This window comes from Panicum virgatum, chromosome 9N (genome assembly GCF_016808335.1).
Source record: "Panicum virgatum strain AP13 chromosome 9N, P.virgatum_v5, whole genome shotgun sequence".
Lineage (NCBI taxonomy): Eukaryota > Viridiplantae > Streptophyta > Magnoliopsida > Poales > Poaceae > Panicum > Panicum virgatum.
In genome coordinates, this window is record NC_053153.1 from 7,004,797 (window position 1) to 7,027,604 (window position 22,808).

Below are 22,808 nucleotides of genomic sequence, written 5' to 3' on the forward strand. Positions count from 1 at the left end.
AGCTGCTGCCACCGAGCTGCCGTATCGTCCCATCACCACGCCGAGTTGCTCGCCGGGCCAAAGCCGTGCCGGCCGCCGCGACCGCCGCCGTGCGCCACCGCGCCTCAGCCTCGCCTCACACACACCGCACGCGCGCCCCTATGCGCCCACGCGCTCCACGCGCCCGAGATGCTCGCTGCGCCCCTGCCCGACCCGTCCCGTCGTCCCTGAGCCGCCTCGCCGCTCGCGCCGCCGCTCCACGACACCGGGCGCCATTAATGGCCGCCGAGAAGCTCGCCGGCCGGCCACCAGTGCCCCCCTCTCCACCGCCTTCCAGCGCCTATAAATAGGCCTCCATGAGTTCGCCTCGCCACCACCAGCCAAGCCGCGCAGCTCCATCGCTCGTCTTCCTTGCTGCTCCAATTTCCTGCTTATCTGTTTCTCCCCCAACAGCAAGATCGATGTCCCCCACCAGTTCATCTCGGTGCAATTCCCTTCGAGGTGAGCATCTCCATAACCTCATCTACCTCACCCAACCTGTGCCGTTCCCTACCCCTGCCTGAGCTGAGCCCCGCACGAGCTCCCATGGCCGTAGCCATGGCTGCTCGGGGCGGACCTCCTTCCACTCCGTCACCCATGCCCGGAGTCACCGGAACGGAACCCCTCGCTCTCCTCTCTCTCCCCATGCCCTCGGATCGGGAAACCATTGACCGCAGCTCGATTCCGGCGATCCTCCGGCGAGCAGCCACTGTGGCAGCCGCCGTCGCTCGTGTTCGGCGTCTGTCTCGTGCCCTCCCCTCCATTCCCTGCCTGGGCCACAAAATAAACCGGAAGTCTGGAAACGGTAGCCCATGTGCTGGTCTGAGCAACCCAAAACAAAAACCAGCGGCCCAGCAAAGCACCACGACCAGCTCACTCCATTTACATTAATTCATTTTCGGAATTAATCAAGTACTCTATCTTATATCTACAATATCTCATCCATCCAAGCTCCGATTCCGTTGATTCTTTTTCCTAAATTCTTCTAAAAATATATACTATCTATTCCTCTAATTTTCATCTCCCTTCGAGCTCATTTTATTTTATGTTTATGCTTGCTTATGTTGTTCGCCGGTTGTACTGTTTCCGCCGCGTATGACGAAGTAGAACTGATTCCAGAGGAGAACCCAAAGGAGCCGGGAGACCAGGACGCCGCCGCCTCCGCATACGTAAGCGAAGGCAAGTCTCATCGATCCCTTATGTTGACTATGATTGATCCCAAGTAAGGTTAAATATAAAATTTGCTAGACTTAGGGATTGCATGAGACGGTACACTGAGGGATTGAGAGAAATCATTGACTGAAGCCATGTTGCATATTGATTTACTATCAGACTGGCATATTATCAGATCTTGTTAATTGATGAAATTGGAATGAGAATGAGACCAGGGCAGTGTGGAATGTATTGGAGCATGCGCTACCATGGTGGTAGACTTGCGACCGAGCTCTGTCGTGGTGACATCTCGGGTTTGGTTGGTTATAGTTGTTGGCTGTCCTGATGAGCCTTAAGGACCGAGTGTTGTGGTGCCATCTCACCTAACATACCTTCAGTACGACCATATGAGCTTGTATGGGTAAGCCTTAGTCTAATCCCACTGGCTAACCTGGTAGTCGTCCGAGGTGGATATGTTTTGGGGTGAGACCTGGATTGGTCCAGACCCGGGGGTTTGTGGGCGACTAGTCGGGGTTGAGCCACGGCTGGGTGTCTGCTATGACGGAGCCGTCTCTGGACGGTGAAGTGCATGTGGGTAAAGCGTACAACCTCTGCAGAGTGTACAATCCATTCGAATGGTCCGTGTCCTCGGTTTGGACAGGTTACAGTGTGGACATCTCAACTAGTTGAGCCACCTAGCTTATGAGATGGATGACTGTTTGGGTTACATTTAATACTACATTTGTTACATTCTGGTTGATTAATGGACCTTTGAATATTAATCTGTAACTCCCTCACCGTAAGGGTGAGCTGAGACTTGCTGAGTACCTTCATACTCAACCCTTGTTGATTTTTTTTCAGAGGATCCTGACTTTGTGCCTGAAGATTACGAGTAGATCGTGTCCGCACCCAAGCTGATCGAGTGGAGCCGTGATGGACGAAGAGCTAGTCTTTCATGTCGTTATGCTACTCGTTATCCTATGGTTATTTGCGGTAGCTTTGTGTTGTCACTTTACTCCTCGTGTACGGGTTGAATAAAGCTCTGTATGACTTTGGACTCAACTTGATGTAACATGTATCGTACCGGAGACTTGTTTCGGTTATTAATACATGGTTTAGCCTTGATCTTTGGGTTGGGGCACTTCAGTGGACATCACAATACAGACCGTACCCACGGCTGCTACTGCTTGCTGTACGAGTAGTGCCATACTGTATGTTCCGTTTTGAACAGCACAAGACTCATAGGGACTGTTTGGATACACTAACACTGTTAGATGTTAGTGTTAGTTTCTAACACAAAACTCACTTGAGGTGTTTGGATGCTAGTGTTAGTTTGACAATAAGGGCAGTCCTAATGCAGACTCCACGCCTCAAAGACTCCATCACAAGAAACTATACTTCCCAATGCAAAGTGTGTTATTTTAGTTTATATGGCTCACTTGTCTCTCTCACATTCATTCTTGATTTACATGAAGACTTGGAGTCTAAATAAGACTTGGAGTCTTGGTTTCTCTCCCTCTCTCTTCCATAAATATACTGCCACATCAGCAAAACACAATAAATAGGAGGCTTAGACTCCATGGTAGAGTCTGGATTGGGACTGCCCTAAAAGGACTTTTCCAATCATTTGAGGGAGGAGAGAGAGTGGGACTTCCTCTTTTTTATGTGGACCCCAACAAAACTAACAAAAAAACACCTCTTAGAGCTGTTAGTTTTTTGGGGGGTGTTAGTTGCATCTAACACACCTGTTTGGGTATTTAGATGTTAGTTTACCCTGATCTAACACAAACTAACATTAATATAGGGTATCCAAACAGGGCCATAGGCATGCATGATGTTCGCCACCAAAGTTCCTCTTTGTTCACTTAAATCTATCCTAATCTCATACTGTACATAGGCAAGTCCAGTAAAATACTAAGGTGCGCCTACATGCCCCTCATCTGTCCAGCAAACTGATACCGGCACAATCAACGTTCCATTTACATCCATGGATGCTCAGCTGGATTTCTTTCATCAGCTAGTTTCAGTCTCTTTGGAACTTATTATCCCCAACCCCAATCCTCAGAATGACACATGGGTAAGTGGCTTAGGAAGATACTCCTGTTTATCATGGCTCAGAAGTTTGAGCAAGAATAAAATCAATACCCTATAAATGAACAGGTATTTAATCTTGTGACCATGCAACAGAGAAGACACGGAGAGGGGGAGATAACGGTAGTTCACACCCACAATGCAGTTGCGCATCAATTTCACAAGAATTCTGCAATTTGTCAGGAAAAGTGTGAAATTCGTCCGCAAGTGAAACGAAATGCTGCATCATTCTCCTATAGTGTATTTGTAGAAAACAATAGAATGACATTATCACAAAATTATTTTTTTAGATAAGTCTTCTCACATTATTTCTGTTCGGTGACCACAATATCACAGGGATATTGATTTTCAGAACTGAAATCGATGGACTGCGCACATATTCGGGGGGGGGGGGGGGGGGGGGGGGGGGGGATGCTACCTATTCTGTGAATTGAAACACATCATCTTCAAATCCTCTGAATTTAATCACAGCAAAACTTCCCTAAGGCTCAAGTGATGTACAACAGTACTGAACTGAAAGCAGAAACTGTCAAATCTTATACTAGAGTCTGTCAAGTGGTTGAACATCTAACGCCATATTACAATCACCGACTTGGCTACTTCTTCAACATCAAAACATTATTCACCTTTTTGTCTCTTATCTAGCTTTACAAAGGGCAATGCTATTTGGTTTCACAAAAGAAAAGGAGAGCACATGATAGTCTGTCTCATGTAACAGGAAAACTTAAGTTCACCAGAAAAAAAAAAGCACTAGCAATTCATTTGGTTTAACTTTCTTAACTGCACAGGAACGCCGCCTTCTAGAGCTCAGGAATTTTCTTGGTCTCCACTTGGAAGTCTCATTTTGGAAGGGAAACGGCAACTTAAACAGCATGGAGCTTGTTGTACTGCATGTATGAGCAACTCTACCCATCATTTTAAATACTTGACCAATGTGGTGCCCTTTTCCACAGATCAAGTGCTCAGGCTACTACCAATTCGGAGGTAGTACTGACTGGTGCCTGAACAAGTTGGCACGAAGCTCTAAAGTTCAGAACATGTACATGAGTGGCCGACACAGGTTCTTGTGGGATTCTTGCGCCTAACAGCTATTCTTGATTCACTGATCACATTTAATTCATCTCTTTTAGAGGACTTAAGTCTGAGTCTTACTATACAACAACTTGCCAATTTGGGGATGAGATGCTTGAAACTAATGATTGAGTGAGATGTTAATAGCAAGGCCAGTGCTTGGTTGGGCAACCTGTCATCCTTCAACTTTACATTTATCCATAAAGCCCAAACAGTAACTGCTTATGCCCAACACCTGGAGTGGCACATTAAAATGCATGAACTTTGAAGAATATCAGCAATGGAAACTCAGATGTAGATTTAAATAGCATCACAATTTATGAATGAAGAAATAAGAGCAGGCATTTGGAGATAACCCCATTTTAATCACGTATATCAGAATGGATGACTGGAGCAGGCATTCGTACCATTGGAGAAGTGAAGAATCAATCAAACAAAGGTTCTTGAATGAGGATGTTCATTTTCTCAACAAGAAAGTCAAGCACATCCTTCCTTCCTTCTTTCAAAAGCAGCTGCCTCAGCTTGCCGAATGTCGAACCAGGAGGTCTAATGCCCTTCTCTATCATATCTTCAAGCAGGACACAAGCTTGGTTAACCTCACCCTTGTCACACATACCATTGATCAGCACGGAAAATGTGTGCATGCTTGGAAGAAACTGCTTCAACCCCATGTACCTCCATACCTTCAGTGCCATCTCTATCTTATCATTCTCACAGAACATCTTTATCATCATGGTATAAGTACCAGAATCTGGTTGGCAGCGTTTAATCATGCTGCGGAAGACCCTGTATGCCTCATCATCCTTTCCATGGGTAATCAGATTATTTAGGATGATATTCCAAGTCCTTGAATTCGAGGTGATTCCATGACCTTCCATGTCATCCATGAGTCGAAAGGCATTGTCAAACTTTTTCACTTTGCAGAAGGCAGTGACGAGCGCGTTGTACACAACAACATCAGGCACAATCCCATCCTTTTCCATATCCAAAAATGTTGCAACAGCATCCTCAATCCTCATCTCAACTCCATAAGTATGCACTAAGACACTGTATATGAAGGTTGTTGGTTGGCATCCCCTGGAGCTCATGTCCTGCACAACACGAACAGCCTCCTCAACTCGTCTTGTCTTGCAGAGTGCATCGACCATGATACCATATGTGACGATGTCAGGTTGGCAACCAGCATCCAGCATCTCACTGTAGACCTCCCGCATGTTTGGAAGGTTTGGTGCTCTCCCCCAGCCCTCAAGCAAGATGCTATAGGTCTTGGCATCAGGAGTGAACCGATTATTCATCTTGTCAAAGATCTCCTGCGCCCTGCGCACATTCTTAGATTTGCACAACGCGCTGAGCAAGCTGTTGAAGGCAGCGAGGTTGGGGGCAACACCGTACTTCTCCATGACGTTGAAAGTGTAAACAGCCTCATCGAACTTCTGCGCCCGGGCATATTTGCGCATGATGATGCCAAAAGTCTCGACATTGGCCACGCCCTCCTTGCGCATGACAGCCACGACGTCCCACATGAGCTGGTACTGCCTGATCTTGGCGAGGGACGCGACCACCGTGTGGAAGGAGCGCACGGTGTGAGCGCACCCTCCGCGCTTCTGCCTCCGCGCCCATTCGAAGAAGCGGTACGCGAGCATGCCGGCATTGTCAAGGCGCTCCAGGACGCACTCCGCGACCTCCGGTGTGACGCGGATGCCGCTGTGGTCGAGCTCGTGCTGCAGCGCGGAGGCCTTCCTGCAGGAGATGATGAGCTTGCAGAGGCGCTTGGCAGGGTCTAAGGCATCCACCAGAACATCCCTACTTACGCTGGCCGCGCCTCCACTGCTAAGCATTCTTACGAACACCCTGCGTGCCTCCAGCCAGGTGTGGCGGAAACCACCCATTTAGCTTCCGGCGCCCACCGACCACGCTGTGGCTTAGATGGTAGCTAAGCTTAGCGACTCACCGCCGAATCCAGACACTAGAAGGAGGCGTGAATCCGCGATTGCCCCGCCGTGGCCGGCGGCGAACCGGGCGGCGCTACGCGGCAAACGGCTATCGCCCAAGGGTTGTGGTGTCATGTGTGAACTGCGGGCGCATTCGACGAACTGACAACGTGGGCCACAAGTCAAGGTAGAAGCATATGGGCTTTAAGCCTGGTGAACTGAATGGGCCAAGATTGTTTTAGTGAGCAATATCAAGGCCCGAAGCACGACCACTGTTCGACTCAGAAAGCTTTAACCTCAGAAAGCGAAAAAAAGGATCGACTGCTCGACTCCACTGCTCGACCAAAAAATGGCGGCGGCGCCGGAGAGCAGCGAGGGCAAGTCGCCGGAGGAGCTGCTCTGCGCGGCGGCGAAGTCCGGTGACGAGGAGGAAGTCGCTAGACTCCTTGCATCAGGAGCTGACGCCACCCACTTCGATAGCGCCGGTTTGACCCCCCTCATGCACGCGGCCGAGGGGGGCCACGCCGCCGTTGCGCGCCTCCTCCTCGACTGCGGGGCGCCGTGGAATGCGCTCTCGCCCTCGGGCCTCTCCGCGGGGGACCTCGCGTCCGACCCGGACACCTACGACCTCCTCCTCGACCACGCGCTCCGCTCCGAGCTCATCCTCGGCACTGTCGCGCGTCGACAGGCGGCCCCCGCGAACTCCGACGACGGGCCGCCCGCTGAGAACTACCTCGAATCCAGGGTCTCGTTCAGCGAGGAGAGGGTGATGGACGCGGAAAGCAAAGCGGTGATGATGGCGTGGGAGCGGCCGCTAATGGAGGCGCACGCGCGGGCGGTATGCCAAGGCGGTGGCAAGGTGCTCAACGTTGGGTTCGGGATGGGGCTCGTGGACGAGGCGATACAGAGGTACGAGCCCGAGGAGCACACCATCGTCGAGGCCCATCCAGAGGTGTACGCGCGGATGCTAAAGCTCGGGTGGGGCGAGAAGAAGAACGTCAGAATCGTGTTCGGGCGATGGCAGGACGTGATGCCACAGCTCGGATCTTATGATGGTATAATAAAGCTTTTAACCGTGCTTATTGAATTCAACACTTTCCTGTTTGATCTTTGATGTTGCAATGATTGCTTGTTTGGGGATAAGTTTCCATGTTAAGGAATGTTGTAGTTGTAGGTGTGTCTGCAGTAACATTTCCATGGCATGCTCTGCAGAGGAATTGAGAAGCTTGGAGAAGTTGGACAAAGGGTGGAAGATATAAGATTGTTGGAGTATGTATTAGTAGCTGTTTGTTCTGTTTTTTTGGCCTTTCTAGAGTGTTGCTATATAGAATGTCATAGGATTTGGTTAGATTCACAACAAAGCAGCTTTAGTTTTCCAGTTGGTTTTGGTGCTTAGATTGTTATACAAGTTAATTAGAACTTTGAGACAAAGAAGGTGTTTAGAAAACTACAATGATATAGTGAAAGCTTTCAAATTAGTGCCGTTAAAAATTTAGGTGAATTTTGGACCTTTCACAGCAGAATCGTGCATCTAGATAGATTCTGAATACATGTTTGCATTGTCCATCTTTGCATGACCTGGCAAGGCACCAGGAAGCTTTGTCTATTTTCAACTCCAATGGAGTCATTTTCAACACTATCATGCACAGGGATTTTATTTTCCTTAATGAATTTATTTTAAGGTGGGTCTTTCTTTAAACATGTCAGTAATAAAGATTTCTTATCTTCTGAGTTCTGAGTATATTCATATATTGAAGTAATAATTCTGGTGTGGTACTCTTCAGTAATCATTATACATTAGTTGGCAAGCATTAGGCCATAGGGTCTTTTGGAATGCATGAGTATAATGGAAAAGGAATGGCAGATGCACTAGAAAGGCACTGCCCCTCTCATGGCATAGTTTAAATGGCCCTGAACCCAAGCATCGCGACTATGCTCCCATTTGCACCACAAGGGCAAGGATAGGAGATAGAAATTCCTGATCTACTTCTTGCTTAATCAAAGGAGATACAATCCCATCCTAGATGGGGTGAGTTGATTCCTATGAAACCTACATTGATAAAAATCTAATCCTAGAGACACTATGAACATTTCCACATGAATACTATTTTCACGAGCATTACTGTGCACGAACAGTGTGCCACCCCTAGCATGGCCTAGGCTGCACAAGTGCAAATGGCAGTCACAGACTAATGCAGTAGTAAACATATGCACAACCACACAAATAGAGGAAATAGTAATTTGGATGATAAGTTGAGAAAAAGCAGGAACTTAGAATATACTACAATAAGGCACAGACCCAGAGGAATATAGTAGAAAACACAGAAGAAACATTGTTTAGATTGATTAGTTGGGAAAACAAAGGAACTTACAATACTTCTAAGCAAATTTGATGCGTGATATATTTTACTCAACAAGAAATCAGAAAGTATTAAAAATCAAGACCTGAGAATCTGTCTATTCGTCGCCTAACAAACAGCAGAACACCGAAACTTTCCGCAGAAAATCAAACCATTTTTCTTCCCCCTTTTTTACTCCTTTCTGAAAGTGTCCTATAGTGAATTGTTTGTAAAGTATAGCAAAGCTGTTAAGAATAAGTGATTTGGACCTTCTGAGCATGGTTCTATCTAGACAGTATGGATGCATGTTTCTACGTCATGCATTTTCAAACTTAGTTTATCAGCAGAGATAGCAATGTCCTTGAAGTTATAATCATGCTTCTCAATCATCATTTTGATGATTCGAGTGCTTAATAATATGTTCCAATAGAAGATGTCAAGTGCTATCTTGGGTCCAAACGGATCTTAATTGAAGGGCGGGCCTGGTGCAGCGGTAGAGCCTACCGTCTGTAACCGGAAGGTACCGGGTTCGAGCCCTAGCTTCTGCACATTTGTGTGGGTAAGGCTTGGGGCTTAAAAACAACCCTTCCCCAGACCCCGCACAGTGCTGGAAGCCTACGGCACTGGGTACGCCCTTTTTAGAAGATGTCAAGTGCATGACAACTTATTGAATTCAAGCGCTAGTCAGCATCCTTTGTGGATAAATTGTTGAATTATGAGCATACAATTCCTCAGTAAATAGTTTTATATATGTCAAACCATGTGCAGTTCTATCTTTGAGACTTTGACTTACAGATACATCAGTAGTCTTTTTTTTCCAATTCTTTGAAAGCATCAAAACAAAGCAAGAAAGGAACCTGCAATCCGCAACCAACTATGCTAAAGTGTTTGGTATGATAGCTGAAAATGATATGTAACTGCTGATGTGATGACAACGTCCTTTATTTTTTTAGCAAAGTTCCCATCTATTTACCGTAAGAGGTGAATATGAATCCATTTTCAGAATAGATGCTACCATCAAATAACTTAACTTTCCTTGGGTACAAGTATAAAAACAGTTTGTTGCAAATTTGTTCTTATCTACTGCAATTGACTGACAAGAAACTTAAGTGACGGTCCATCAGTAGTATTGATGGGGAGTGTAATAAGCCAATACACTCTTCAAATGATATTTTAGGTAATTATATTGACATGTTAAACTTTGAAGGAGTTGGATCTAGCTGCGTTTCACTGGCTAGTGGAAAGTACTAAAGTTCTATGTTCATAGTTGGGAGTTGGGATATCTTCTCTAATGCCGTTCTCTTTGGACACATGCAGGTATATTTTTCGACACTTATGGGGAATACTACGAGGACATGAGAGAGTTCCACCAACACCTTCCTAAGCTGCTGAAGCCCGGAGGGATCTACTCATACTTCAACGGACTCTGCGGTGACAACGCATTCTTCCACGTGGTGTATTGCCAGCTCGTCGCAATGGAGCTGGCGAACCTGGGCTACTCGACGCAGTTCATCCCTCTCCCCGTGAAGGATTGCCTGCCCGATGAAGTCTGGAAGGGCGTGCAGCAGAAGTACTGGCAGCTGGACACCTACCACCTCCCCGTTTGCCAGTCGGAATCAGAGTCGGAGTGAAATTCTGCGAAGGGAGTAACGGGGGTATCTCCAATTTGCGTCTGAAGTTTATGAACTGTTTTTCTGGCTAGTTCAAGCATGTTGTGTTAGTACAAAATGAAAATAGCACTCTTTCAGTTAAGGAGCTGAACTTTCTTTCGGCGTGCGATGGTTTCCCTTTCGCATGTTCCTGATGTGTGCGTTCGGGTCGATGGGGGAGAATTCCAGTGGAAATTCCGTTCCCTGGCAATCATTTTCCTGTCACGTACGAGCCGTGGTTCCAAACTTCCGGTGCACCTACTGGCGACCGGCGACGTTGGCGTCCAGTGGCCACTGTCACTCTGTCAGTTGTGTGGTGTTCGTGTTCCACGAACCGCGATCATTCTTGCTGCGGTCCCAAGTTCGGCTAGGCGGCGACTAGGCGCGTCTAATCGCTAATCGCTGGGCTGCCGCGTAGCCTAGGGCGTTGCGCGGTGTCTAGGCGGGCGCATCGCCTAGGCGGCGCTCAGCCGCGCCTCCGCGGCGATTTTGCGGCGCGCAGGCGCCGAAGGCGGCCGCGTAGGCGGGCAGCCCGGCTGCGCTGCCGATTTTTTCGGCTGCCAGCGGAAGCGCGCGCTACACCCACGTCGGGCGCGGGAAGAATACCTTCGCGTCGGGCCGTCCTGCTCCTGCTAATTCCGCTCGCGCTCCCGCTCGTCCTCCTCCGCGGCTCCACCTGCGACGCGCGCCGGAGGAAGTTCAGCCGCCGGCCTCCCTCCTCCCCGCCGGCCCTGCTTCCTGCCAGTGCCGGACCTGCTGTCGACGGCGCACCCCTCCCCGCCGGCCACCCCACTCCCCAAGGTGAGTTCTCCTCCCCCGCCGACTGCTCCCCTCCCTGCTCATCCCCCTCCACCAGCAGCTCCCCTGCTTTCCTCCCCCTGCGGGCGCGGCCTCCCCTGCTTTCCTCCCCTAGCAGGCGCACACGGGCCAGCGGCCAGGGGCGCCGTCGGGCGCGGCCAGTAGCACGGGCTCCTCCCCCCATGGCGCACGAGGGGGACCTGCTCTTGGGTGCCCTCCCCTGCTCTCCCCTCCCTGCTCTCCCTCTCTGCCCTGTGGAGATCAGCAGGGCGGCTGGGCGGGTGCTATGCCCAGCGGCAGCACGCTAGTAGCCAATACCGAAAATAATGGAATTTATATCAGAATGCCAAACAATATGAGAAGTGTTGTGCATGCCCAAAAAAATGCCTGCAGAACCAATTATAGATATGGCACATTCATAATGTGCAAGATGAAGGATGATAATTTCTTACCCTGATTTAGCATTTCTGTCACCTTTGGCGTTAATGGAGGTAGTCAATAGCCCATGTGATGCTGGCTTGCTGTATGCTTTTGACAAAGCAGTTTTACATTCACCAGGTCCTGCATTAGCTTGCTTGTGCTCCCTGCATATTCAAAAATCAAAACCACATTCATTATTCCATATGCTATTAAGATTCATGAATATATGCTAAATTCTGCCCATCTGTGTATCACCTTTTTAAATCTGTAGGATGTAATGTCATCTTTTTTATCACTTTACTTGCACCAGATAGTTGATTTAAGGCTATTTCTGAAGTTAGTTCGACCCTGCTTGCTTTCATATTTGTAGACTTGGATACAAGAGAAAAAGTGCCCTGGTCTTGGGTGCCCTGCCCTGCTCTCCCTCTCTGCTCGTCTATTTCCCCTGTTCTCAATTTGCTTACTGTCATACTGTCATCTTGTCTTAATTTAAATTACTGAATGCTTGATTTAGCTTGGCTTCCTGTCATATTGTCATACACATGCCTGATTTTGCTTGAATGAATATTGCTTGGATGTAAAGGATGTCATCAGAAACTGCAGCTGCACCTTTTGAAACTGAAGCAGCTAGAGCGAATCTCCTAAAAAGAAATTCAGATGATGTTGGATGGGAATATGGTGTTCTTGTTGATGCTAACAACAAAGACAAGGTGAAGTGTAAGTTCTGTGACAAGGAGATGAGGGGAGGGATTTATAGGTTGAAGGAGCATCTTGCCCATGTTGGAAAGAATGTGAAGAAATGCACGTCTGCAACACCGCAGGCTCTAGAGGCTAAAGAGAAGTGCAAGAAAGCAATAGAGGCTGCAAAAAGGAAGAGGGAGGAGAAGACTGTTCGTGAGCTAGAACTTAGAGAGGAAGTGAATGTATCTAGGGTTGGAGAGGAGTCAGAAGAAGTCACTTGTGTTGGAAGCTCATAGCCTCACAAATTAGGGCCAATTGACAAATGGACACGTGCTATTGATCCTACCAAGGCTGATTCTTTCAAACAACAGCAGCTGAACAAGAAACTGTGGAAAGAAAGAGAGCATGAGGTGCACAAGTTTATTGCAAGATGTGCCTATAATCGTGGTAAATTGCTAGTATACTATGCTGTTTTCACATTTTAAAATTCATTATTTGCTGTTATTCATGAACTGAACACTAATTAGACTTCATTTTTTAATCATTGGCAGGAATACCTTTCAATGCATGTGACAATGACGAGTTCAAGCAAATGTGTGAAGCAATTGGACAATTTCGACCAGGACTTACACCTCCAACTCAAGATGCCTTTCGAGGTAGTTTGCTGGAAGAAGAATATGCAAGAACCAAGAGTTTGCTGCAGGAACGTGAAGCCGAGAAGATGAAAAATGGGTGCTCTATTATGACCGATGCTTGGTCAGATAGGAAGAGGAGAAGCATAATGAATATATGCACTAATTGTGCTGATGGAACCTCCTTCATCAGCTCAAAAGAGATGTCAGATGTGTCACACACAAGTGAAGTCATTTTTGAATTAGTGGACAAAGCAATTGAAGACATTGGTGAAGAAAATGTGGTGCAAGTAGTCACTGACAATGCCTCTAACAACATGGGAGCAAAGAAGCTATTGCTTGTGAAGAGACCACAAATATTTTGGACCTCTTGTGCAGCTCACACAATCAACTTGATGCTCCAAGGAATTGGCAACTTGCCTCGGTTCAAGAAAGTGATTGACCAAGCAAAGTCATTTACCATATTTGTGTATGGCCACACAAGAACATTGGAGAGCTTGAGATACTTCACAGAGGGGAAAGAGCTAGTGAGGCCAGGAGTGACTAGGTTTGCTTCATACTTTCTCACTTTGAACAGTATGCAAGAGAAGGACCAGTTAAGGAAGATGGTGGTTCATAGTAGGTGGGACTCATTAAAGGATGTGAAATCAAAGAAAGGAAAAGAGGCCACAGCTACTATATTGAGTCCAGCCTTTTGTAAGGATGTGAAGCTAATGTTGGCTGTTTTTGAGCCATTGGTCAAAGTCCTCCGTTTGGTTGATGGGGATGTGAAGCCATCCATGGGTTTCCTTTATGGAGAGCTACTAAAGGCAAAGAGAGAGGTCAAAGAGGCCTTTGGCAATGTTGAGTCTCGATTCAAAGATGTTATGGCTGTTATTGAGAAGAAGATGAATGGAAGACTTGATTCTCCATTGCATTTGACAGCTTTTTTGCTGAATCCACACTATAGCTATGCTAACCCATCAATCTTTGATGAGCCCAAAATGAATGAAGCCTTCATATCTTGTGTTGAGCAATTTTATTATCATGATGAGGACCAACAAGAACAGGCTGCCAACTTTGAATTGAAAAAGTTTCAGAATAGAGAAGGACCATTTAGCAAGAAGCTTGCAAGAGCTTTTCAAAACTATGATTACAATCCAGGTAGAGGTACTTGTTATTACATGGTTGTTTGCTGTTTTCTAACATGGCTGTTTGCTGTTTTTTAAACTAATAGAGGTGTTTCTAATTTATTTCAGCATCATGGTGGCGGTTATATGGAACTGAAACACCAGCTTTACAGAAGATGGCTACAAGGATATTATCTTTGACATCAAGCTCTTCTGGTTGTGAAAGAAATTGGAGTGGGTTTGAAGGGGTTAGTACCTATCTATTATGAACATTTCAGCGGCATTATGATTAAATTTCAGAACTGAAAATGCTCTTGTTTTTAATTTATAGATACACACTAAGAAGAGAAATAGGCTGACTACAACCCGCCTCAACAAGTTGGTCTATATTCAGTTCAACAACAGGCTGATGAATAAGAGAGAAAAGATTAAATCAAAGAAAATCACTGATATTCTTTTGTCTAGTGATACAACTGAAGCTCAAGGTTTTCTCCAAGAGGGTGGAGATGATTGTGCACAAGTTGTCTTTAGAGATGAGGAAGATGAGGATGAGATGGAAGGTACAGGGATACCTTGGTCTGTTATTGGAATGGCAGTGGGAGCAGAAGAACAGCTTGAGCCTCGTAGAAGTGCAAGAGTGAGAGAGCTCTATGAAGGAGAGGAGTTTGAGTCTGAAGAAGAAGTGTTTGATGAAGATGAGGATGATACTTGGGATTGATATTGATGAGGATACCTTGGTCTATGTGACTGTGGGGATACCTTGGTCTATGTCACATTGTCACTATGTGACTGTGTATCTTCTTTTGTTTGTGCTGTTAGAGACCTAAGAACTATTTGCTTGTGTTGTCATGAACTTGTATTGTTGTCCTATACTCCTATCCACTTGTTTGTGCTTTGAAATTTGCTGTTACTAGCTACTGATATGGTCAATTACTAGCTACTGATATGGTCAATTGCTAGCTAGGAGGTGGCTGAAATCATTCAGATAAGTGACAACTTACTGTTTTCTATTTTTTGTATCAACAGCTAGCTGTATATTGAATATTTAGTATTTACCAGTTGTCAAAATGTGTTGTAGGAGCTAGGAACATGCAAGACTAAGCCACCAAGGAATCAGGTAAGTGACCCTCTCTTTTTTTATATACTGTAACCTATAGCTATAGTCCAATATATTCAATAATCAATATTTTTTTGCTATATATACATAATATATATTATTTTTGCCTATATTGGCAAAACGCCTAGAAAACCACCTAGGACCGCCTAGGCACGATTACTCCCGCCTAGGCGCTAGGCAGTGGGTCACCGCCTAGAATTTGTTCTTATCTAATGCAATTGAAAACTTAAGTGACGGTCCATCAGTAGTATTGATGGGGAGTGTAATAAGCCAATACACTCTTCAAATGATATTTTAGGTAATTATATTGACATGTTAAACTTTGAAGGAGTTGGATCTAGCTGCGTTTCACTGGCTAGTGGAAAGTACTAAAGTTCTATGTTCATAGTTGGGAGTTGGGATATCTTCTCTAATGCCGTTCTCTTTGGACACATACAGGTATATTTTTCGACACATATGGGGAATACTACGAGGACATGAGAGAGTTCCACCAACACCTTCCTAAGCTGCTGAAGCCCGGAGGGATCTACTCATACTTCAACGGCCTCTGCGGTGACAACGCATTCTTCCACGTGGTGTATTGCCAGCTCGTCGCAATGGAGCTGGCGAACCTGGGCTACTCGACGCAGTTCATCCCTCTCCCCGTGAAGGATTGCCTGCCCGATGAAGTCTGGAAGGGCGTGCAGCAGAAGTACTGGCAGCTGGACACCTACCACCTCCCCGTTTGCCAGTCGGAATCAGAGTCGGAGTGAAATTCTGCGAAGGGAGTAACGGGGGTATCTCCAATTTGCGTCTGAAGTTTATGAACTGTTTTTCTGGCTAGTTCAAGCATGTTGTGTTGGTACAAAATGAAAATAGCACTCTTTCAGTTAAGGAGCTGAACTTTCTTTCTGCGTGCGATGGTTTCCCTTTCGCATGTTCCTGATGTGTGCGTTCGGGTCGATGGGCGAGAATTCCAGTGGAAATTCTGTTCCCTGGCAATCATTTTCCTGTCACGTACGAGCCGTGGTTCCAAACTTCCGGTGCACCTACTGGCGACCGGCGACGTTGGCGTCCAGTGGCCACTGTCACTCTGTCAGTTGTGTGGTGTTCGTGTTCCACGAACCGCGATCATTCTTACTGCGGTCCCGGCAGCCGGTGAAGAGGACTGGCGGTCAGAGAAGCCTCAAAGCTGGAATAGTACTAGTCGCGTGTGGACCTTGCCAGGTCACCGGTCGATCTCGTTATTGATGACTGACGAACAAAATGCACGTCGTTGTTCTGGAACTGAACCTTCTGCTGGTGGTTTCCCTCGTTTTTCCATGTTCTGGAGCCTGGACGCTGTTTTTTTTTCCTTCTTCTGGTAATATCTGCTCGCCCGGCAAGGCACAGGAGAGCACGGCCGCTCGGACTCTCGGGTCCGCTAGCTATGTTGACCTGCCAGAGCAAGGAGAATTGTGGCCCTGGCAAAGAGCCGACTCGGCTCCCGGCTCACGCTCCGGTGGCCGTGGGCAAACCTTCTCGACGGCGCCGCGTACCGCCCCCCCTCCGCCGCACCGCAAGCTACGGTCACCACACCGCCGTGCCGTCGCCCTCCGCAGACGGACGCCGGCGCTATGCGCGTGTGCTCCATTCCTCGGACTCGCTGGGCTGCGACCGGACTGGCGCCTGTGGGAACCGCGCGACGCGACACGGGAGACGGAACGCGCGCATGCGCATCCATCCGCTCGGCCGCAGGCGGGAGCGGGGGCCGCTCGTGTCGTGTTGCCACGCGCAAGCACGCAACCGGCCACATTCCTCGGACCCGTGGGCGGCGACCGGCTCGACGCCGGCGTTGTGCGGTGCGGCACGGAGCGCGCGTTTCCACCTTGGAATGTTGTGATCTCTCCACGCACTCGAGTCAGCACGCACAGTGGCCTCCTATTCTGTTCTGTGTGTCGCTACACGGAACGGAACACAACCCGCTCGTTGACGGCCTGACGGGTAGGAGAACAGCGGTTCAGGATGTGTGCCTCTAGACTTCCAGCACACTTACTGGTTCCTGCTGCTGACGGGTGGTGTTCAGATCACATGAACCAGGAGCCAACCGATCACTGTTGCTGCTAGGGTCAGTGATGAGTGAAGCGGAGCGCCTGTGAAGGAACGAACCTTCAAAGCTGTTCAGGGACTTCCCAAGCTTCCCGCTTGGTTGCATCTCGTTGGTTTTCCACGCTCCATCAGGCTCCGGATGCAGATTTCTCTCCCGCAGCCGCAACGAAACGCTTGCCCGGCAAGTTGGCCATGACGATGATCAGGTCCTGTTCAAGACTTTTCGTCCTATGCTCGATGTCTGAGCAAGAAGAAATTTGGTTGGCCCTCAAGATGGGAATGGGCCGGGTCGACCCATTGGGTAGTTGGCCCGACCCACTAGAGCAAGGCTAATGGGCCATGAGAGCCGGCCTCAAATCAGATCATGGGCCATAAAAGTCTGAACCTATTGACCCAATGGGTAAGTTGGGTCAACCCAAAACAATCTGAGGCATGAGAGAGGTCGGGACTCGGGAGCCTGCATGGTGGCGAGCGACCTGGCGGCGGTGGCGACCGTAGTGGTGGCGGCTCGGCGCGCCTCGCTGGCCTCCGGCGGCGACGGATCCGCGCACCGCTCTCCCTTCCAGCGGCTGTCCCGTCAGGTAAGGTTCTCTTCCGGCGGCTGTCCCGTCAGGTAAAGTTCTCCCATCTCTGTTCTTCTCCTGTAGTTGTCCTAGGGTTTGTTCGTCAGGTAAGCTTTGATCTGGCTTGACGGCTTGCTTCCTCGTCGTCGCTGCACTCATGCGCCCGGCTGGTCACGGATGCTGGCAGCTGGGAACCGGCCGTGCCGGGGTGCAGTGGCCCGGCCGGCGACACACTGCCCTTGTCCTCGCTCGACATGGTGCCCCCTTTTCCTGTGCCCTCTCTATTCCGCCGGCTTCTTGTGATGTCTGTCAGATCAGAGCTTTTCCTCGCTTGTAAATTGCGGCTGCTATGCATCACGATGGCTAAGTAGGGTCTCTGTTCTTTTTTTTTTGCTTCTGAAATACAGCTGATTATTAAATTCCCAATTCAGTTACAATTGAGGCTGCTAATCTATTGGATGCTGACTGAATTTTTGTCAGTGTGCAAAGTTGTAGGCTGTACTCAAAACGATGCTCTTCCCCTTGTAGAGCTCAATTCTTTCATTGCTTTTGTACCCTTTGTGTATTATGGATCTACTGGTGCTTGAAGTTGCCATTTCTTGAGAAAAGATATATCATTCTCAGTTGTCTAGTTGTGAAGAGCATTCAGCTCCACACATTGACAGGCGTACTTAATCATCATATTTCTATTCATTAGCTAATGTGTAGGTTACTTCAGCAAATTAGATAGCAGGTTCATGGTGGTTTTTCTAATGTACTAATGAACATGTAGGTGAGGAGGCTATAGAGGCAAGCCCCTGATCTAGAACAAATTCAGTTGTTGGGGATTCAATTGTTGGCTTGGGCTAGTTGCTTGTTATGGCACAAATTCAGTTTGTATTTGAGCTGCAGATTCAATCGCTTGTGATCTGGAACAAATTCAGTTGCTGGGGATTCAATTGTTGGCTGGGGCTAGTTGCTTGCTGTGGCACAAATTCAGTTTGTATTTAAGCTGCAGATTCAATCGCTTGCTATTAGATACTTGTAATAATCATAATTTTATTATGTGTCATTTACATCTTCATTGGGTAATTATTGTTGCAATATTCGGTATATATGATATATCTGAATGGGTCGACCCATTATACCCGTTGGGCCAACAAAGCCAGGTGCAGATTATACATTGGGTCGGCCCGTGGCCTCATAAATTGGCCCTGAGGCCATAGGGCCAGGTCCAAGGCTAGGTCTGGCCCGTTCCCATCTTGAGTTGGCCCTAGCAAAGCAACTTAAGTAATTCCGCTCCCGGTCTCATTCCTGTGGGCGACCTTCTGGACGCCCACGCGTATGTCTGCGTGAACGTGACATGGGTTCTCCGTCTTTCCGCCGCCGGGAGCTGCCCGATCAGAATGCTGGGATGGGATCTCCGCGCCGTCGCCTACTACTACCGCACACGCGGGCCGGCGGACAGCGCAGAGGCTATTCCTCGCGCAGGCTACTGCAGCCCGACCTATCGTAGAAGGGGAAGACGCAGTCCTTGGCAAGTGGGCCCGCGTGACACTGTGCTTCTTCTACCTCTGGATCTCGCGATGGTGGTGGCGCCGGGGTTAGGGAAGGGGATTGCCGGGGTCTTGGGAGTGGTTGGTGGGGCGGAGCGGCCGCCGGCGGACCGGGGGTGGAGGGTGGCGGCGGCCTTTAGGGTTCGGGTTGCCGGGGGTGGGATGGCTCCATAGCCTCCGGCTATAGAAGAGGAGGCCGGGGGCGGCTGCAGCGGTTGGGCCGGCGGAGGGCAAGGCGGCGCGGGAGCGCCGCCAGCCGGGCAAGGCAGGATCTCCGGTGGGCGGAGGTCGCCGGCGGGGCGAGGCAGTGGACTGGTGACGCGGCGACGTGCTTGGTTAGGGTCGGTGGCGGTAGAGGGCGGAGGCGGCGGTGGCGTCGCCGGAGCTGGGGGAGGCAGGAGAGGCGGGGACGCTCCTTCACGATGCGTCGTCGATTCCTCACAAATGCAAGGAATAGACGCCGCCGTAGCCGGCGCCGTGCTCTCCATTACGTGAGCTCGTGAGCGGCGACGGGCTGTCGTTTGTTGGGGGCAGGCGACGCGGAACGCATCCGCTCTGACTCGGGAGTAAAGAGCAGTCGACAAACGACAACAGTAGCAGCAGGGCCGGTTGCGCCTCCCCGGGATGGCAGCCGAGCACCCAGGACTGCCACCCACCGGAACCCGTCCGTCGCTCTCCGTGTGGTCCTCCAAGGCTCCAACAAAAGGTTTTCTGGTTGGGTTAGACTTAGACCCGTCCCGGGCCACTGCACTCAGGTTCGTCGAAGGCAATCGCGCACGCAGCGTACCTGCACGTTGGTCACGGTACTAAAGCGTGCTCACGTACTCGTAACCAATGCCGAGTTGCTCTCTCTCTCTCTCTCTCTCTCTCCCCATGCTGGATCCGTGCGGCGAGCCCGGCCGCGTGTCCAACTGCGAGGCCGCACGGGTGTGCCGGTGCTCGACGGCTGGAGACTGGAGAGCCACCGTCCCACCCCACCCACCGCCGGGCGCCCGGCTCGATCATCGCCGTCGTCACGGCCTCGCGGGGCAGCGTCCCAGGTCGCGTCAGCTTTGACGGTCCCGGCCTTCGCTTTCTAGAAGCAACGACCTCGGCACGCGACACCTGTCCCCTCGGCCACCCACCGCTACCACTGGATCTGCCGCCACGCGCCTGCCCGCCCAACTACCTATCAGGGCGGCGCGGCAGGAAGTGCGCTTATCACCCGCAGCTGTGAGCTGATCCGGGATCACTTGTTTTCTTGAAGACTAATCGCGGTTAGTTTATGGATTCCCGTAGTGCCAGATGCCCAGATTAGCAGGCCAATACGTTTCACGATCGGTGCTAATAATCCGATTTTTTTTCCTTTTTGCCGATCTCCTCTGTGTTACTCTACCAAACTTGTGGTCCTAGGTGGTCTGGCCGTCTCGCTGCGTCAAGTTCTTCTCCTGTGCATCCTATGGAGGCGATGTGTCCACCCTACCACCGTGCCAGGCAGTCTCGCACCACCGCCGTCCAGCTTGTACCAGGCTACCAGTAGGGTTACGTGTTATCATTTTTCGTTGCAGACGGCCATGTGGCGTATGTAGTTGCTGTCACGTTGCCATGCTCCGCGTGATGGTTATACGGTGTACTCCATCCATTTACTTTTGATAGATACAGTACATTTTGAAAACTTAAATATTCATAAATGATACAAGTTCAGTATCAACTGAAGAGCATCTCCAAGAGCTCTTATATCTTGGGTGTGTTTTCTAAAAAAAGAAAAAGAAGACAAAAAACACCCATCCAATAGAAACGCTATCTACCCCATCTTCTATCATCGTCTTCTATCCAGGGGCTGCCGCTGGGCATCTTTGCCTAGCACTCATCCCTACTCGCACACACTCGCTCCGTAGTTCCCTCGTTCTCGCTCCTCCTTCCCGCCCCCTCGCCTGCAGCTTTGTGCCGTTCTCCGTCGCTTGCTCCATACCGCCAGCGGCGGCCCTGCGCGCCACACCTGCTCCGGCTCGGAGCTCCGCGCCGCCGCCACTACTTGCTCTACACCACCGCCACCGGTCGAAGCTCCGCGCGCCCCCCACAGCTTGCTCCGCACTGCCGCCACCGGTCCCGCGTGCCGCTCGGAGCTCCGCACCGCCCCCGCTGCCTGATTCGCACCACCGCGGCACCCCCTCCGTCCCATCCACCGCCGCCTCCGTGGCTCCGTCGCGCAGCCTCCTCCGACGGCCCCTCCGCCGCGTCGCCATGGGATATAGTTACTCCAGAGTGTCGCTGGCGCCCGCTCTGGCGAGCGTGCCAAGAAGGCAGCGGAAGGCGGCCGCGAGGCCTGAGATGCGCAACGGCTCCAGCTCACCGCTCGCCCACGGCCTCACGGGCACACGTGCGGCGACATTGGAGATCGAGGCGGCAGGACGCGAGGCGGAGGGCGTGGCTGGACTGGACGCGAGCAGCTAGAGGTGGGGAAGAAGATGAAGATAAGGAGGGTGACATATCGGGCCCACCAGTAAAGTAACATATGAAGAGTCTAATTTAAAGAGAATGTTGGATTAGCCCTCAGTTTTGGAAGCTGTATATCTTTTACCTAGTCTTCAAATCTCTATATTTAGCTAATATTATACAAGAGCTCTTGGAGATGCTCAGAAATGGGGGTAAGACGCAGAAGTCAACGAGGTATCTTTTTACTGGACGTTGTTGAGTGTTAACCGAGTGCATCTCTTTTAATGGACGCATGTAGTTGTCGTCACATGGCCATGCCACGCACGGTGGTTATCTGGTGTAGTATCAACGGAACAGTATAAGACAAAGGGAATTGACAAAAATAAGATGGATCGCTTCTCCAGAATATTTCAACAGCGTTCTCATTTTTAATATTTTTAGAGATTGACAGGATAAGGGTGGGGGATATGAATATATGACACGAAGCCAACGAGAAGTACTCTTTTTTAGTGGACGTCGTTGAATGACAAATTGCCATCGTTTGTTTGATCGGCTAATAATTAGAAAAAAGAATCTATAACAAATCCAAGCAGAGAGATTTTAGTGTAGACTATAAAAAATATAACAACATAGTCGACGCCAACAATCTCACAAACTTGTTTCACCCAGCTAATAGCAGATAAGACTATCAAGATTCCTATAATCCAGGGATTCGAATACCCCAAGATTATTCCTTCAGATTTTCAGTATCCAATTTTTTACAGTCTCTATAATAATTCATTTGCAAGTGAATTGAAGGGTGTGTTTTCCCCAGACTACTTTCTTTTAAGCACATGGTAATTGTTGATATGACTTTTAATTATTTTTACGCACCATTTTCACTCTGGTACTATCTCTGAAAACTACATTAGTAGCTTTGGGAAATATTCTGGAGTATATGATGGAAGATGCCCTAAATTCCTGGATAAGCCATAGCCACCGGCTCCTCTCACACTTGCTGTAGTTTATGCGTATCGTTTGTGACGGAGAACTTCACACACGGAAACTTGGTTCAGTGCCTTAACAACGAAGAGTGCTTCTTTTGTCCAAGTTTCACAAGATGCGCTTCCAAGTTCGAACGCATGGTGACCGGTGGCGACACGATCTGTCCGCATCAAGCTGCCCACACCGCAACCACCACTGCCCGGCGGAAACCGTTCGTCTCATTCCAGAACTTCTAC

General features: G+C 49.1%; 4 protein-coding genes and 1 long non-coding RNA gene across 6 annotated transcripts; 4 read left to right on the forward strand and 1 right to left on the reverse strand.

Moving 5' to 3' along the window:
• Positions 1–3,772: 3,772 nt before the first annotated feature.
• On the reverse strand, positions 3,773–6,444 carry LOC120690017 (pentatricopeptide repeat-containing protein At1g77360, mitochondrial-like). The gene is made up of 2 exons (XM_039972524.1): positions 4,740–6,444; positions 3,773–4,567 (listed from the first exon to the last, which is right to left on the reverse strand). The coding sequence occupies exon 1, from the start codon at positions 6,219–6,221 to the stop codon at positions 4,758–4,760; it is 1,464 nt and encodes a 487-aa protein (XP_039828458.1). The 5' UTR covers positions 6,222–6,444; the 3' UTR covers positions 3,773–4,567; positions 4,740–4,757.
• Positions 6,445–6,551: 107 nt separating this feature from the next.
• Positions 6,552–10,381, forward strand: LOC120690018 (protein arginine N-methyltransferase 2). Its single transcript, XM_039972525.1, has 2 exons — positions 6,552–7,318; positions 9,920–10,381. The coding sequence occupies exons 1-2, from the start codon at positions 6,613–6,615 to the stop codon at positions 10,231–10,233; spliced, it is 1,020 nt and encodes a 339-aa protein (XP_039828459.1). The 5' UTR covers positions 6,552–6,612; the 3' UTR covers positions 10,234–10,381.
• Positions 10,382–10,657: 276 nt separating this feature from the next.
• On the forward strand, positions 10,658–15,899 carry LOC120690019. Of its 2 annotated transcripts, none has more exons than XM_039972526.1 (5): positions 10,658–11,052; positions 12,053–12,597; positions 12,702–13,925; positions 14,021–14,139; positions 14,223–15,899. In XM_039972526.1, the coding sequence occupies exons 3-5, from the start codon at positions 12,743–12,745 to the stop codon at positions 14,607–14,609; spliced, it is 1,689 nt and encodes a 562-aa protein (XP_039828460.1). In that variant the 5' UTR covers positions 10,658–11,052; positions 12,053–12,597; positions 12,702–12,742; the 3' UTR covers positions 14,610–15,899. The 2 variants fall into 2 exon arrangements, with proteins under 2 accessions (XP_039828460.1, XP_039828461.1); XM_039972527.1 differs by having other exon boundaries at positions 14,238–15,899.
• Positions 15,900–17,455: 1,556 nt separating this feature from the next.
• On the forward strand, positions 17,456–18,709 carry LOC120690022. Its single transcript, XR_005681550.1, has 2 exons — positions 17,456–17,656; positions 17,689–18,709. It is a non-coding gene; the product is annotated as an uncharacterized LOC120690022 (long non-coding RNA).
• A 1,088-nt stretch (positions 18,710–19,797) lies between these two features.
• Positions 19,798–21,606, forward strand: LOC120688651 (SH3 domain-containing protein C23A1.17-like). The gene is made up of 2 exons (XM_039971049.1): positions 19,798–19,928; positions 21,051–21,606. Exons 1-2 carry the CDS (start codon positions 19,798–19,800, stop codon positions 21,604–21,606), a joined length of 687 nt encoding a protein of 228 aa, XP_039826983.1.
• Positions 21,607–22,808: the final 1,202 nt, after the last annotated feature.